General features: G+C 58.4%; 3 protein-coding genes across 3 annotated transcripts; 2 read left to right on the forward strand and 1 right to left on the reverse strand.

Annotated features, from left to right (window-relative positions):
- Window positions 1-1855: 1855 nt before the first annotated feature.
- PUNSTDRAFT_103415 (aromatic compound dioxygenase) lies at window positions 1856-5411 on the reverse strand. The gene is made up of 9 exons (XM_007384429.1): window positions 5090-5411; window positions 4879-5022; window positions 3286-3350; window positions 2959-3224; window positions 2771-2899; window positions 2592-2716; window positions 2440-2522; window positions 2291-2381; window positions 1856-2228 (listed from the first exon to the last, which is right to left on the reverse strand). The coding sequence occupies exons 2-9, from the start codon at window positions 4951-4953 to the stop codon at window positions 2046-2048; spliced, it is 1017 nt and encodes a 338-aa protein (XP_007384491.1). The 5' UTR covers window positions 4954-5022; window positions 5090-5411; the 3' UTR covers window positions 1856-2045.
- A 677-nt stretch (window positions 5412-6088) lies between these two features.
- PUNSTDRAFT_52915 (uncharacterized protein) lies at window positions 6089-7518 on the forward strand. Its single transcript, XM_007384430.1, has one exon. It carries the CDS (start codon window positions 6865-6867, stop codon window positions 7255-7257), a length of 393 nt encoding a protein of 130 aa, XP_007384492.1. The 5' UTR covers window positions 6089-6864; the 3' UTR covers window positions 7258-7518.
- Window positions 7519-7593: 75 nt separating this feature from the next.
- PUNSTDRAFT_126533 (uncharacterized protein) lies at window positions 7594-9498 on the forward strand (the record flags this gene model as incomplete). The annotated part of the gene is made up of 3 exons (XM_007384431.1): window positions 7594-7622; window positions 7797-9088; window positions 9153-9498. The coding sequence occupies 2 exons, from the start codon at window positions 7594-7596 to the stop codon at window positions 9079-9081; spliced, it is 1314 nt and encodes a 437-aa protein (XP_007384493.1). The 3' UTR covers window positions 9082-9088; window positions 9153-9498.
- Between the last annotated feature and the right edge of the window lie 3838 nt (window positions 9499-13336).

The raw sequence follows: 13336 nt of genomic DNA on the forward strand, positions 1-13336 counted from the left end.
AGCTCGCCACTGCAAACCTCAAACCACCCGTCGCGCTTGCTGCTGTACTCGGATTCGTAGATTTCGAGCACCATCAGGTTGGGAACGATCCACTTGGACCGGTCGAGTGGCTCGTTCTTGCGCTGTCGGCTTGGAGGCGCTTCGGTGCGGATCGCGTTCACCAGCCATGTGGTGGCATCATCGCCGTGCAGCTCCAAATGCTTGATCGTGCGCCAGCGTGAAAGCATCTCCCGCAGGTCGATTTGATCCATGTGCTTGAACCCAGGCGTCTTTAATGCGAAACTATGGGCCGGCATCCGCGGAAACAGGGGTATCACTTGGCGAAGGGCGTTGAGTTGGTCGTTCGGCCTGGAACGGAAGTCGCTGATAAAGTCCACGCGCAATGGATCGATCCCATAATGGAGCAGACCTATAAAGAAGACGTGGGTGCTTCATTGTATATCCATGATCAACCTGGGCAACTGGCAAGACGGCTCAATCAGCCGCCACAGATCACCTGCATACAAGCCGCAATCCGACTCGCAACGGAGAGTGAGCTCCTTGAACGGCTGAGATGGCACCAGATTGGACAGGAGGTCGATACACTCTGAACATGTCCCCCAAAAGACGACCTCTCGAAGAGATGGCATCGGTGTTCTGCGAACGAGCGGCGACCGCAGTTTTTCCCCTTCTTCGCGCAGTCTGTCAACGAAGACAACGACCGTTATGCCGAGGGTCTGGAGCGACTGCAGACCACCGAGTGCATTGATGATGTCTGCGAGCGAGGGTTCGAGGGGACATTGGAGTTGCAGGTGGCGCAGCTGTGAACCGCGGATGACTGGAGACTGCCAAATCTTTCCCGACATAACATCGTATAGAATGAGTTCTTGTCGTGCAGGGGTTCCGAGCTCATACAGCCCGCTAGCAACAGCGGCCTCTTCGGTTTGGACCATAAGTTCAAGGGTTTTCAGGGCGGGAGCGCGCCCAAGGAAGAGCTCCAACACCGTACGAATGAGGATTCCTTCACGGTCTGTAGCCCGCAATTCAGCAATGCGCGACCCGTGCTCCGAGACGAGCTCGCGGAAGGCAGCCTCGGACGCTGAATACCACCTGCTCGGGAACTGCTGCAGGATGCGAAGTGGAAAGTGAGGAAATCTCCGACTTAGCGCCAGTGCCAACTTGGGTTTGTCAAATTCCAGGCAGTTCCACATTGCCGGCGTGTCCAAAGCGATGGTGCGCCAGTGGCTGCAAACTTGCGTCACAGACGGCGACCAAGATGCTTCCTGCCACCGCGGGGAGTGGCCACCGAGATACCCTGAGCGACGCGAGAGAACCAGAATCTCTGCCAGCAATTCGACCGGCAGACGGTTAATGGGCCGGGATGCGTTGTGCTCCGCGCGAAGGCGTAGGAACATTTCCCTTATCTGGGAAATTTCACGTTGTAGCTCTCGTATACGTTCACTTTCCGTGTTTGTAGAAGACGCGGCAAAGCCATCCTCGTGGTGGAGAGAGGAAAGGACGGAGGAGCAGGTACACGGCGGTCCGTTTCGGAGTTCCTCGGCGTTACGGCATTCCCCTCGAAGCGCCAACATTTTTGTGCAAGCCCGTTCCTCTTGGTGCTGTAGTTCCACAACATTCTTCAACAGATCCTCGGGGAGAGCCCGTGCCAGGTCGTCATGCTTGACGGGGACGCAGTAGCATGCTGCGTGAATGGGGGATCTGTGCGAAGGAAACGAAGGTAAGAAGACGACGAACAAGCGGCTTATGCAAGCTCACGAGGTCACCACTCGAGAATATTTGTATGATCCTAAAATGCTAGCAAGCGGTGAACGATGTTGAGCAAGGAGCAAAAGGTACGTGTGCCACGACACGGTCCGGGTAAGCTCTCCGTGACGTCGCCGTCGGCAGCGTGACTGCCGTTACAGTACGCGTATCGTTACAGCCAGGATCTCTACTAAGTACCCGGAATCGTCTCCTTCAAGTTCATAGCATCCACCTCCTGTTATCAGACCACATAATCATACAGGTGCATATATCCAAGTTTCAGATATATCTTATTCCCCACGTCAGATCCTCGCGACGGACTCGGCCGCAGCTTTCACCCCGTGTTCCTTCGCCCACAACTCGCGTCCGACGCGCGTCTCCTCCTCGGTCGTCAGCACGATATCAAACTGCAAGAGCTTGAACGCGCCGCCCTGGGGAAAGCCTCGCGCGCGCGCCTCCGCGTCGTCGTTCACGTCCTTGTAGCTCTGCACGAACACCTGAGAGATCTGCGCGAAAGAGGGGGGAGAGAAGGGCGGATGGCACGTACGACGACGAGCGACTTCTTAACACCAAAGACGGCGTCGCTTTCCAAGTAGACGTCGCCTTCCGGGTACAGGGCGGTGATCAGCTTCGTGTATCTGCAATGGACGGTCCAGTCAGTTCGACGACAACCTGGTCACGCGTAGAGTAACGCACCCAGGTGCCGTGACCATGAGGTGCAGGTGGTTCGGGCGCATATTATGTCTACCGAGGTGCACAAGTAGCTCCCCCACAGGCCCCTGCAGAACGCACAGAAGGTCGTCAGCGGACGTCGCAGTAACCTCGGATGGCGAGCAGGAGGAACGCACATCGCCTGGAATGGGATACGCCACGGGAACGATGGCGCGATAACCGTATTTGCCCTCCTTGTCCGACCGTAGACGTCCACGACAGTCGGGCTGTTCGCGATCCTTATACTGCGTATCGTAAAACCCTGCACGACGGAGCGCATGAGAGCGAGAACCGCGCGTAGATCAGAATCTCCTACCAAGCTCATCCGTCTCCCAAGTCTCGATAACCGCGTCCGGGATCGGCTCGCCCTTGGTGTTGAGCACACGTCCCTCGACGTACATATACTGGCCCTTGCCCTCCGACGCGATCGTTCCTCCAAGCTCCACTAACCCAAGCCCCAATCAGTTTCACGCCGCTCTTGAGCACGGCGATCGCACGACTCACCGTCCGGAGCGTCCTCGGTGAAGAACGGCCCGAGCACGCTACTCTCCGTCGCGCCGCCCTGAGGTGGGTTGTTGATCGCGTCCACGAGGGCCGAGACGCCGAGGACGTCGGAGAGGAGGATGCACTCCTGCCGGAGATCGGTGCAGGTCTTGCCGACGCGGGTCAAGAACTGGATGGCGGTCATCCACTCGGCGGTGGTGAGCGACGTTTCCTCGACGAAGGCATGCAGGTGCTTGATGAGGTTCGTGAACACGAACCGCGACCGGCTGAATGAAGAACAAGAGGCTCGTCAGTGATGGGCTGAGTGACGAAGGAGGTTTCGCGCACGCGTCGGGGGCGTGCTCGGTGAGCTTGAGGATATTGTTGGTGATCGTCTCCGGGCGTTCGGGGTACTATCGAATACGGAGGTGAGCAAAGTGATCTGCCATCGGGCCGACGGCGGCAGACGAAGCGGATGTCCACAACGATGAAGGTGAGAGGGGGGGATGTGGACGCGAAAACAAGACGAGATAACGATAACAGATACAGAAGGCACGGGCACGTTGCGGGCCTGGGGCTCTGCGAAAAGCAGAGAAGCGAGAACAAGGTTCACGGCTGACATACGCAGCGCTCGGGCACGGACCGATGACGAAGATGATTGGCATCCTCGTGGCGCCCGTGCGAGAGACGGAGGAATAATACCCAAGAAGGGCAGATCGGTGGGACCCCAGGAGGCGGGTGACAGATTCTAGGTTGGAATGCAGTCAAGAAGGAAGGGAGTGCTCGTGCGCGCAAGCGGCGACGAGACGTCTGATAGACTCTGCGGGCTCTTGCGATAGGTTGCGCAGGAGAATGACGGCATCGCAGACGAGGTTATTAAGTGGCGCAGGAGAGGCGGGCATGGGACGTAAAATGCATCGACGTCGGCACCACGTGCAGACATGGCGAAAATATAAGAACGATGGGGTGTTCGATGTCGACAAGAGCACAAGTCATGCGAGATGAGCCACCGAAACCAGGCCATGACGGAGTCTTCAATGGCCGGTGGTCTGACCCATATGAGGCGGCGAGCGGTACGAAAAATATCGTGATTGCATCACGACGACGAACGTAAGAATGGGCCGATCACGGCCAGCTAGCCAGCACCTGATGCACGAACGTGTGCCCAAGGCGCAGACCCTTGACATCGTCAATGCATACAATCGCCTCTCAAATGAAATCAACTGTAACAGAACGGAGAAATGGCGAGAGCAGGCGAGACGAGATGACACCGCCGAACGGAAAACAGCGAAACTGCGTCCTGCCGCCCGCTGCCAAGTCAAAACACACCCGGAGGGGAAAGAAGTTCAAGGATAGCCGCTCGAGCGCTCAGAGCATTTCGAGGACCGAGATGAAGATGGGATCAGATAGATTCCGGGACAAAGATGAGCGACAGGCATGACAGCCCAGACAGCCAAAGAAGAAGGCACGAGGATGCGGAAGCAGATGGCCAAGAGAGATCAATCAAGGACGAAACGGAAGAAGATCGGCCCCATCCACCAGCGCTTCTGAAAGGATTCACATGCCACAGACCGCCAAACGCCCAGCCCAGGCGCCCGGAGGATCTAAAACGAGGAAATAGGCATGTGGGGAGGCGATGAAATCGCAAGGGGCCGCGCGCGCGCTGCGATCCTTTCAGCGCATACAGCCCAGGAATATGCAGGAGACGAGGTGGCGGTCGGACGCCAGAAGAGTAGTGACGGCCGACGGACAGCGCGACGAACAGAGATTCGTGAAACGCGCTCTGAGATAAGGCGGAGAAGACGGAGATTGAACCAGGAACGATGCGACGATCGTCACGAAAAATGAACGGAAAGAGGAAGGAGAGCGGGAAACGTGGCGAGCGGGAGGTAAACAACAGCACAGGAACGGAGACAATGAAGGTGCCAATTGGAGACGTACGGGTAGATCGAACGCCGGCGGCGGGATCCCATTCGAGAGGGCCTTGTTGACGGGCGGTGCGGCGGGGTCTGCCATTGCGTACTATGGGGATCCTGAAGCGGCGAGGCGATGAGGCTAGATGTAGAGTCAAGGTTGAATTGGGACCTGAGTCGAAGTTCGATGTTAGTTATGTTCAAAACTTGCAAAGGGACGCAGATGGCGATCGTCTTACCTCGTTTGGATAGACTCGACTTTGAAACGAGTCTCGCGATGAGATAGGGCGCGATCGGAAGGCCGATATCGTCGAGAGCGTCGAGATCGGTACTGCAGACGAAGACAGTGAGAGAACAGATCCCCTCGTCGTTGTTGGCGAAAAGGTCGATGATCCCAACTGAACGGCCTCGAGAGGGTCTTATCCTGGTCGGTCGTCCGGGGTACCGTGGGGGAGCGTGGGGCGCGTCGACCTCAATACGCACAGAAGGGGGTGCGCGATCTCGAATCAGGTGTGCTTGCATTGGTCATTCGCTCCATCTCGTCACGTCCTAGGCCCTCGCATCGAGAAAGCCGTTACTCCTTGTGGCCGCTTCTCTCCGTACGGGCGCCGCGCTGGCGTTTCTGTTGTCATAAAAGATGGGCTTCAGGACGTCGCGAGATGCATATATGCGCCGTGAGCTTGCGGGACAAGGACTATGATTTGGTGGGGGGGAAGTCATGCATGCCCCGTCTATCGACGACGAAGCCCCTCTTCAGCATCAGATGACGGAATCGAGAGAGGGTCAGCAGGGCTGCGTCCGGGAAATCACCAGCAGGCCGGGGGACAGCGTCGGACTTGGTACTCTAACAGCGGAGCTGGAAAACGGCAGCATCGGCACTAAGTCCTATCCTTTTCATCAGCACCGCCATCCAAATCAGGGCAAAATCCCCGAGTGCCTGATGCCTGGCACCTTCCTGTTTCGGTGCCTGCATCCCCACTCAAAACGTGGCAAACCTTGCTCGATATAATTCCGCGTGCCGCCGGTCTAACCGTCCTAAGTAAGACAATAGAGAGCAGGGGGCGCCATCTGAGACAGCAGCACGCAGTTCGCGCCCAAGGAGAACAAATCATAGATGCTAATCTGGTGGGGAGTCATGCATATGTCAGGAAACGGTGCAGAGCGAGACCGTCGCTCTCTCTTTCCTTCTTACCCTCACCACGTCCGAGGAGCGCGAGGGGCTTCCCGTCGCGTATCGCGCTCGCGGGCCACACACCGCCAGCGACTCTCCGGGATTCGGCACGCAGGGCCTCTGATATCGCCTCTCATCTGACATCAAGAGATGCAGCGCGACGTTCTTTCTCCAGCAGCGCACCGCGGAGACAAGCTCGAAGTGCGCAGTCACCAGTTCTGACCAAGATGCGAGCGCGGGAACGAGAAACGAGCGCGGGGACGTTCGGGACTCACGGCCCACTTCGCGTTCCGACGGCTCGCAGCTCACCGCCGGCCCAGAAGAGCTCTCGATAGTGCCGGTGCCAGCACACGGTGCAATAACACGACGTCGAGGGGTTACGGGGACGCAGGATGCAGTCCCCAAACGGGGTTTCCGCGAACAGAGTTCAATAGATCCATCACGGGCTGCTTATAGCCCTTACAAGTTACAACCTTATCCCCGCGACGGCCGCACGCACGCACGCGTGCAACAACGAGACGGTGTTGTTGGCTCGCCTTCGCGCCGGACGATCTCTCGCCTTCCTCTCCAGGTTTAGATCGACATTCGTACACGTACTCAGCGTACACGTACAGCCGGCCCTTTTCGTCTGACGTCGGGTGGGGGCAGGGCCTCGACTAATCATCTCGCGCTAGATGAAGGGGGGGGGGTGTTACGAGCGCGCCGAGCTGGAAAACTTCATCGTGTTCTGATGGGCCGGATCGTCCATTACGAGCAATCATTGCCTCACACCATCGCCTCGCCTCGCGGACCTCCTGTGCCATCGGTGTACGGCCGATCCGTTCGTCAACCTGACTACGTACTATGGACGACATACCCGGGTGCATGGGGGGCCACACCACGCTATTTAGCGAGTTGACGCGAACACCACGAGGGGCAGAGAGGCCAACACGAGGTGGGAGCCGCTCGCTGATCGCCAACACCCTCTCGCACAACATCCCATCTTCCCATCCCGCGCGCGTTCCGCCCACCCACACCAAGAAGAGGGCTTCTGAAACGGCCTGCATCTCCCACCATCTAATCCGTCCCCATCTTCGCCATCGTGCTTCCCGAACCTTCTCCCTCCCCGATTTCCGCGTCCAAAGAACACATTCTCGCCGGGGTCCCAGCACTCCGCCTTTCGCTCGCCGCTCCTTCGAGAAAAGCGCGCGTCAGAACACGTCCGCACCAGGAAGGCAAGCCCGTCCCGACCGCTGACGCTCCCATCGACCAAATCCGGACACAAGGCCTGACGCAAACCGGGAAAAATTGCGCCACCACGGCCTTGGGCCCCCCACGCCCACAAGCTCCCTGCCGCCATCCTTCTTCTCCTCGCTGTCGCATTTGATTAGACCGCCCCCCCTGCTCGCCTGGGTGGCGTGTGTTTCGGGCCTATTCGCTGTATATTCCGATTTCATTTAATAATCGCCCCCCGAGCAAGTTCCTCCCTAGCCAATTCGCTTACCGTGCCCTCCTCCCTCCCTCCTCCGCTCCTCCGTCCGCAGATCTCTCTATTGTCTCCCGCGACGAGTCACTCCCTCCGACCCTTCTAAAATGGAACGCAACGCGAGCACGAGCGTCGAGTGAGTCACGCCGCTCTCGGCTTCTATTCTCGCAAGCTCTGCAGATCGCTCACCACCTCTATCTCTCTCTATCTTCCCTCGTTATTGTCTTTCGCCCGTGCTTCCTCAACATCGTCCCGAACGTCCCCAACCTTGGAACGGCGCGCACGTTACCTGTCCACCGTGGCACTGCAGCTTCCCGTTCTTGCTCTCCGAAGAGCTCACCTACGCGCCCGCGCAGACCGGCTACCCGTTGTACGTCACCGCGCAGCGCGTGCGGCCCGCCGCCGCGTCCTCGGTCTCCGTCTCGCCGGAAGACCCCGAGGGGCTCACGCTCGTCGTCCTGCACTCGACCTCCTTCCACAAGGAGACCTGGTTCCCTGCGCTCGACGACCTCTTCGCCCGCCTCGCCCAATCGCCGCCACCGCCACCACCATTGTCATCGCAATCACGTGCCTCGCCCGCCGCACCCAAGATCGCAGAGGCTTACCTGATCGAGTGCCCGAACCACGGCCGGTCCGCGGTGCTCAACGAGCGCCTCCTCGCCGCGCACGACTTCCCGGGCGATAACGCGTGCGCGCGCTACGCCGACGCCGCCGCGCACTTCCTCCTCGCCACGCCCTCCATCGTCGGTTCTTCCCCCAACAGCGGCAACCACAGCCCTAGGCGCCGCCCGCGCCAGCTCGTCGCGATCGGGCACTCGCTCGGCGGCGTCGCCGCGGCCCTCGTCGCGTCGCACCCGGCCCTCGCCCCGCTCTTCCGCGCCGCCGTGCTCGTCGAGCCGATGCTCTCCCCGCCGCCGCTCGGCAACGCGGCGCTCTTCCCGCTCCGCAAAGCGCTCCTCCGCTCCGCGTACGAGCGCGTCGACGTCTGGCGCTCCCGGACCAAAGCCTACGCCTACTTCTCTCCCCCGCCCCACCCAACCCAGGACGGAGGGGCGAAGAAGGGCGGCAAGACGACGACGCGGTGGGACGACCGCGTCGCGCGCTGCTTCGTGCGCTACGCCGTGCGCGACCACCCCGCGCGCGAGAGGGGGGAGTACGACGGCGTCACGCTCTGCTGCGCGCGCGAACAGGAGGCGGCGATGTACCGCGACTGCCGCGGGCCGGTCGAGCCCGTGCCCGCGCTCGCGCGCCTCGCGCGCCGGATCCCGGTCCACCTCGTCCTCGGCGAGGTCAAGGACTGCGTGCCGGGGAACGTGCACGACGCGCTCGTACGCGAGTGCGCGTGGCGCGGGGTCGACGTCATGCCGGGCGTGGGACACCTCGCGGTGCAGACCGCGCCTGGGGCGGTGGCGGGCGCGGTGTGGGAGGCGTTGGGCGCGTGCGTGAGGGAGGGCGCGTTCGTGGTCGAGCCTGGGGTGAGGGGGGACAGGGAGGAGGGCGAGCGCGAGCGCGAGGCCGCGAGGGCGTGGGGATACGAGCGGGATATGGGCGGGCTGCAGTACCACGTCGTCGCGGCGGCTATGAGCAAGTTGTGAAGGACCGGTGAGCGTCGGATCTCAGTCGTGCTGCGTGGGCACATGGGCTGATGGGTTGTTGCGTCTCCTAGGTCCAACGATCGCTCCGGAACGGCCGTTATGACGGAGACGTCGTGCGGCTCGCGATCTGCAGTAGCCTCAGCCAACGCTCCGATGAGGCCTGATCCGACACTGTTCGAGACGTACACGAACGTCGAAGGCTCTATGGGCATCGCACGCCCCCCGCTTGCAACCTCGTTTGCCCCCACTTCAAGCGCTCCGCGCATGGGTCACCCTTACTCGCATTTCACCCACCAAAACAGGGCCTCGGATGCGAAATCGCGAGCTCCATTTGTACAAATACGCTCAGCCACACGAACAAACTACGAAGAACGACCGACCATGAACGACATCTCGTATACCCTTCATCTCTCTCGCCCCCTCCCGCTTCCTTTTTTTTTTGCTCGTGTTGTTGCTCATTTCTTTGCTCCTGGCTACTCGTCGCTATCGATTGATCTCCTCATATTCTGTTCGTTGCTCTGTTGTTCGCGGTGATATCGCGATTTGCTGTTTCTCTCATGTTGTACGAGAATTGACTCAGGACTATAGAAATGAAGGGGGAGGACGTGGCTGTTGTTGTTGCGATCGCTATCTCTTTGGAATGCATGTACGATATACTCATCGGAACGTACGCGTGATATGCAGCTCAATAGAAACATTCGATCAAAACATTGAGCAAGCTTAGCCGCGAGTCACCTTGAAGGGCACTCCGTTGAGATACTGATGAGGCGCGAGCGCCATGTATTGTAGGATTCCCGGAACGCAAGGACGGAAGGTTTCCTACGATGGGCTTCGTGGGCGTCCGTCCGGGCGTCAAATAATCCATCAACGCTAGAGCCAGACATCTGCGAGCGTGGGATGAGAGGGATACCCTGGTCCTTGTCGGGTGTCGCGATGGATATACAGATGGCGCAACCATTGAAAATGCAGCACCCGATGCCCAGCTGAACGATGAATGGGCCCTCTCCGAAAGATCGGAGAGCTCGCGTTTGCATATTCCGTAGCCGACCGAAGATGGCGGCTTAGTCGCTGCTTGACACACTAGGGGAATAACGTGGAGCGTGTGGAAAACATCGAGACACCAAGGTCCCACGCTATCCAGGCAGAAGATAGGGGTGTATTAGTATATATTCCAAAGGCAGCTTGACGCCACAGTGCACAGGCCTGGGATAAGCCCAGTGAACCTTCCGGACTCACCCAGTTTAAGATACCGCCATTAAACCGTGAATCAACTTGCGACAACACGAAGATCTCCTGCAGGAATTCTAATGAGAAGCGATCGATAGGCCAGTGCGCGTTGTGTCCGATACGGGAACTCAGCGACAACCCAAGAGATGCCCTTGTCAAACAGTCAGAATGGAGAAGGTAGCCGAATCCAAGCTTGGTAGCTCTTGCGTGCATTGGACATTGCTTTATGCCAGGTGGAGTGTATGCACGTGCTCGAGCGCGCGTGGGGGAACAGAGGTCGTGCAACGCCTTGCCTTGACGGCTTCGATATCAGCGATTATTTCCGATCCTTCCAAATGGACTATGCTCTAGTGCGCGTCGGGGAACTACGTCGTCGCGAAACGTCTTGACCTGACGGCTTCGGCATCAATGACGCGAGATCGACGACGACATATCGCCGCCAAGGGCAGCTGGGGAGGTAGGTGGGCAGACGGCAACGTACATCTCGATAGCATGCTAGATGAGACCAAGGCAGCCCTTCGGCACATATACAAAAGTGAATGCTAGCGTGAGTCTTCAGGAATCCGAAGGTCTGAGCTTGGGTAGTGTTTGATGGGCTGATGTGGTGGCAGTAGATTTGTTGGGCATTCAGATGCCGTCGCGATTTGCAGTGCATGCACTGGCATTGCTCTGATATATCTTACGTGAGTAGCTTCGGATTTTGGGTTCGGGCGCTGGTGTTGTGACATTCCATCAGCCATGCACTACAACATGCAGTGCGAATGTTGCCCGTTGCCAGGGTGCACCTTCCAATTTCAGGCCTACAACAATCTTGAGGCACATGCCGGCAACATCAGTTATGTTAGAGCAGCAACAAGGCTGTCGTGAGCATCACTTGCCTCCGCCGCAGCCCGATGTCTTGTACTCGGCCTTCATATCGTGGGATGAGATGAGAGGCGGGGATGAGTCATTACCCAACGCCGGGGATCGATACACCGGTATTGAAGCTACACTGGTCGCAGTGAGCTCAAAGATATAACACTATTGATTGGGATCGCGAGGCTCACCAGAACATGACGAAGCTACTAACGTCGATGTCTATGGTAAGAGTGGGAGAATTGGGTCACGAACCGAAGAGCCCAACAAAGCGCCCGCGGTATAGATAATGTGTTATGAATGTTTACCCTACGTTGTGTATCAGCGGCTTTATTATCTGTAGAACATTGTTCATGAGGTGTGACCGCCGCAATGGCCGGTACATCCACAAAGATGCGCGGTTCCACCGCCGCCGTTGCTCTTGAGGGTTGAGCAGACAGGTAGCACCAGTGATGGTGCGGGTCGGACCAGCTGCGTTGGTGCTACCTGCGGGGGACAGTCTGGTGCCACCACTGGAGGGTTCAGCGGACGGGTAGCACCAGCGATGTTGCGGGTCTGACCAGCTGCGTTGGTGCTACCTGCGGGGGACAGTCTGGTGCAACCAAGCGATGTGGGGCAACCATAGCATCATCCGGTCGCACCGCCGGATTGGGTACGACCAGGGCTACATTATGGTGTTACCGGCGTGTCAGCTGGGTCCTACCCCCAGTCCTAAGGAACGCCGGTAGGTCTTACCATGGCGAGCAGAATGGTGCGACCACCTGCAACCTGCGGTCGCAATGGTAACACCAATCCACCGGTAGGTCTTACCACAACTCGGGACATGGTGCGACCACCTATCCGACAGGTAGGACCGTGCCGCAGTGTGGTCGGACCATTGGCGGCTTCTCAACTGCTGGTGGTACCATCAGTCAAAACGCGGTCGCACCAGTGCACTCCTGCCGGTGGTACCGAAGACGATGGAAGGTAAGACCTTCGGTCGCTACGATATGTCATCGTTGGTAAGACCGACATGGTCGCATCCTGCGATGGTAACACCAAACTTCACCGGGTAGCGGGCGAGGTTCGCCAGTCCGGACCGGGCATCCGCAGTGGATACAACTATGCGTTGGGACATATGAAGAAGGCCGTCGGAACGATCCTGGTGTATTTGGGACCGAATGGTCCGACCGAACTTACGAGTGGTACGACCTGGGAAACCACTGGGGGAAAACGCGAGGTGTACCCCGAAGCTTCACAAGGATACCATGCCTTGACCGGGGACAGATATTCCTCAGACAAGCGCATGGTGCAGACCATACAAACGTGCGGGCTGTGCTCTGGAAATTATTCGGATGGCGCGCACACATTTCTGGAGAAAAGTGAGTGATTTTGCAAAACCGGATGGTAACACCGGGCTGGTTTATCCACGGGCCGCGGCGGTCACTCCAAGAAAATGCGGGTACGTATGATCAACCATTGATATTGGGGCATATTAGGTGTAACTCGTGAGTGGGGAGGTTACACTTAATAATGTCATGTCTTGGGGGTGACCAAGGTGAGTGCTTGTCGAGGAGTACCTGGTCGCCGTTTATCGCGGACGCGCGACCATCGGTCTGCAAGTCGCGTGAAGCAGGGATGTTTGTCATTAAAGGCAAACGCTACTGAAGACATCACCGCTAACACGAGATTCCATGGCCACGGAAGATGCTGACGTGCGGGAAGCGAACACGGCCTTAGGCTTGAACAAACGTCTCTGAACCCGTTCCTCGACCTCTGAAGGATACGGTGAATGCAACGGCGATTGAAGGATTGCTAAGTCGTGCTGGTACCCTCTCGGCGTCGACGGTCCCGCTGACGATTGTGACCATTCCGATTGTCGCCCCGGCGAGTCCATACTGAGCTGCGGGGTGGGTGCTACGTCCGCCTGCCATAGTCCGTCCGATCTTTCTTCGACGTTGACGCGAAGGGCCTCCAGTTGTTCATAAAGCGCAGCGACGTCTTCGCCGCAGTTCGACTCGTCGTCGAGCTCCCTCGCGTGATCTTCGAGGTCACTGTCTTGGTTGTCGTCACCGCTATTCCTCCGCGCTTCACTTTCACTTCGGCTCCAGATATCCAGGCGACTGTCCGATGCTGGCGTGTCACTGGTGACCTTGGGAGGATGGACCATGACGTTGCGTAATGATTCCATACG

This window comes from Punctularia strigosozonata, assembly GCF_000264995.1.
Source record: "Punctularia strigosozonata HHB-11173 SS5 unplaced genomic scaffold PUNSTscaffold_7, whole genome shotgun sequence".
Taxonomy (NCBI): domain Eukaryota; kingdom Fungi; phylum Basidiomycota; class Agaricomycetes; order Corticiales; family Punctulariaceae; genus Punctularia; species Punctularia strigosozonata.

Bases quoted from the DNA above. Each gene is read 5' to 3' on its own strand.
- PUNSTDRAFT_103415 (XM_007384429.1), bottom strand. From the start codon at position 4,953: ATGGCAGACCCCGCCGCACCGCCCGTCAACAAGGCCCTCTCGAATGGG. The intron at 2,382-2,439 runs GTGCGTTACTCT...CGTCCATTGCAG, and splicing joins CTCATGGTCACGGCACCTGG to ATACACGAAGCTGATCACCG. The intron at 2,229-2,290 runs GTACGTGCCATC...GTGTTCGTGCAG, and splicing joins TTAAGAAGTCGCTCGTCGTC to AGCTACAAGGACGTGAACGA.
- PUNSTDRAFT_52915 (XM_007384430.1), top strand. From the start codon at position 6,865: ATGGACGACATACCCGGGTGCATGGGGGGCCACACCACGCTATTTAGC.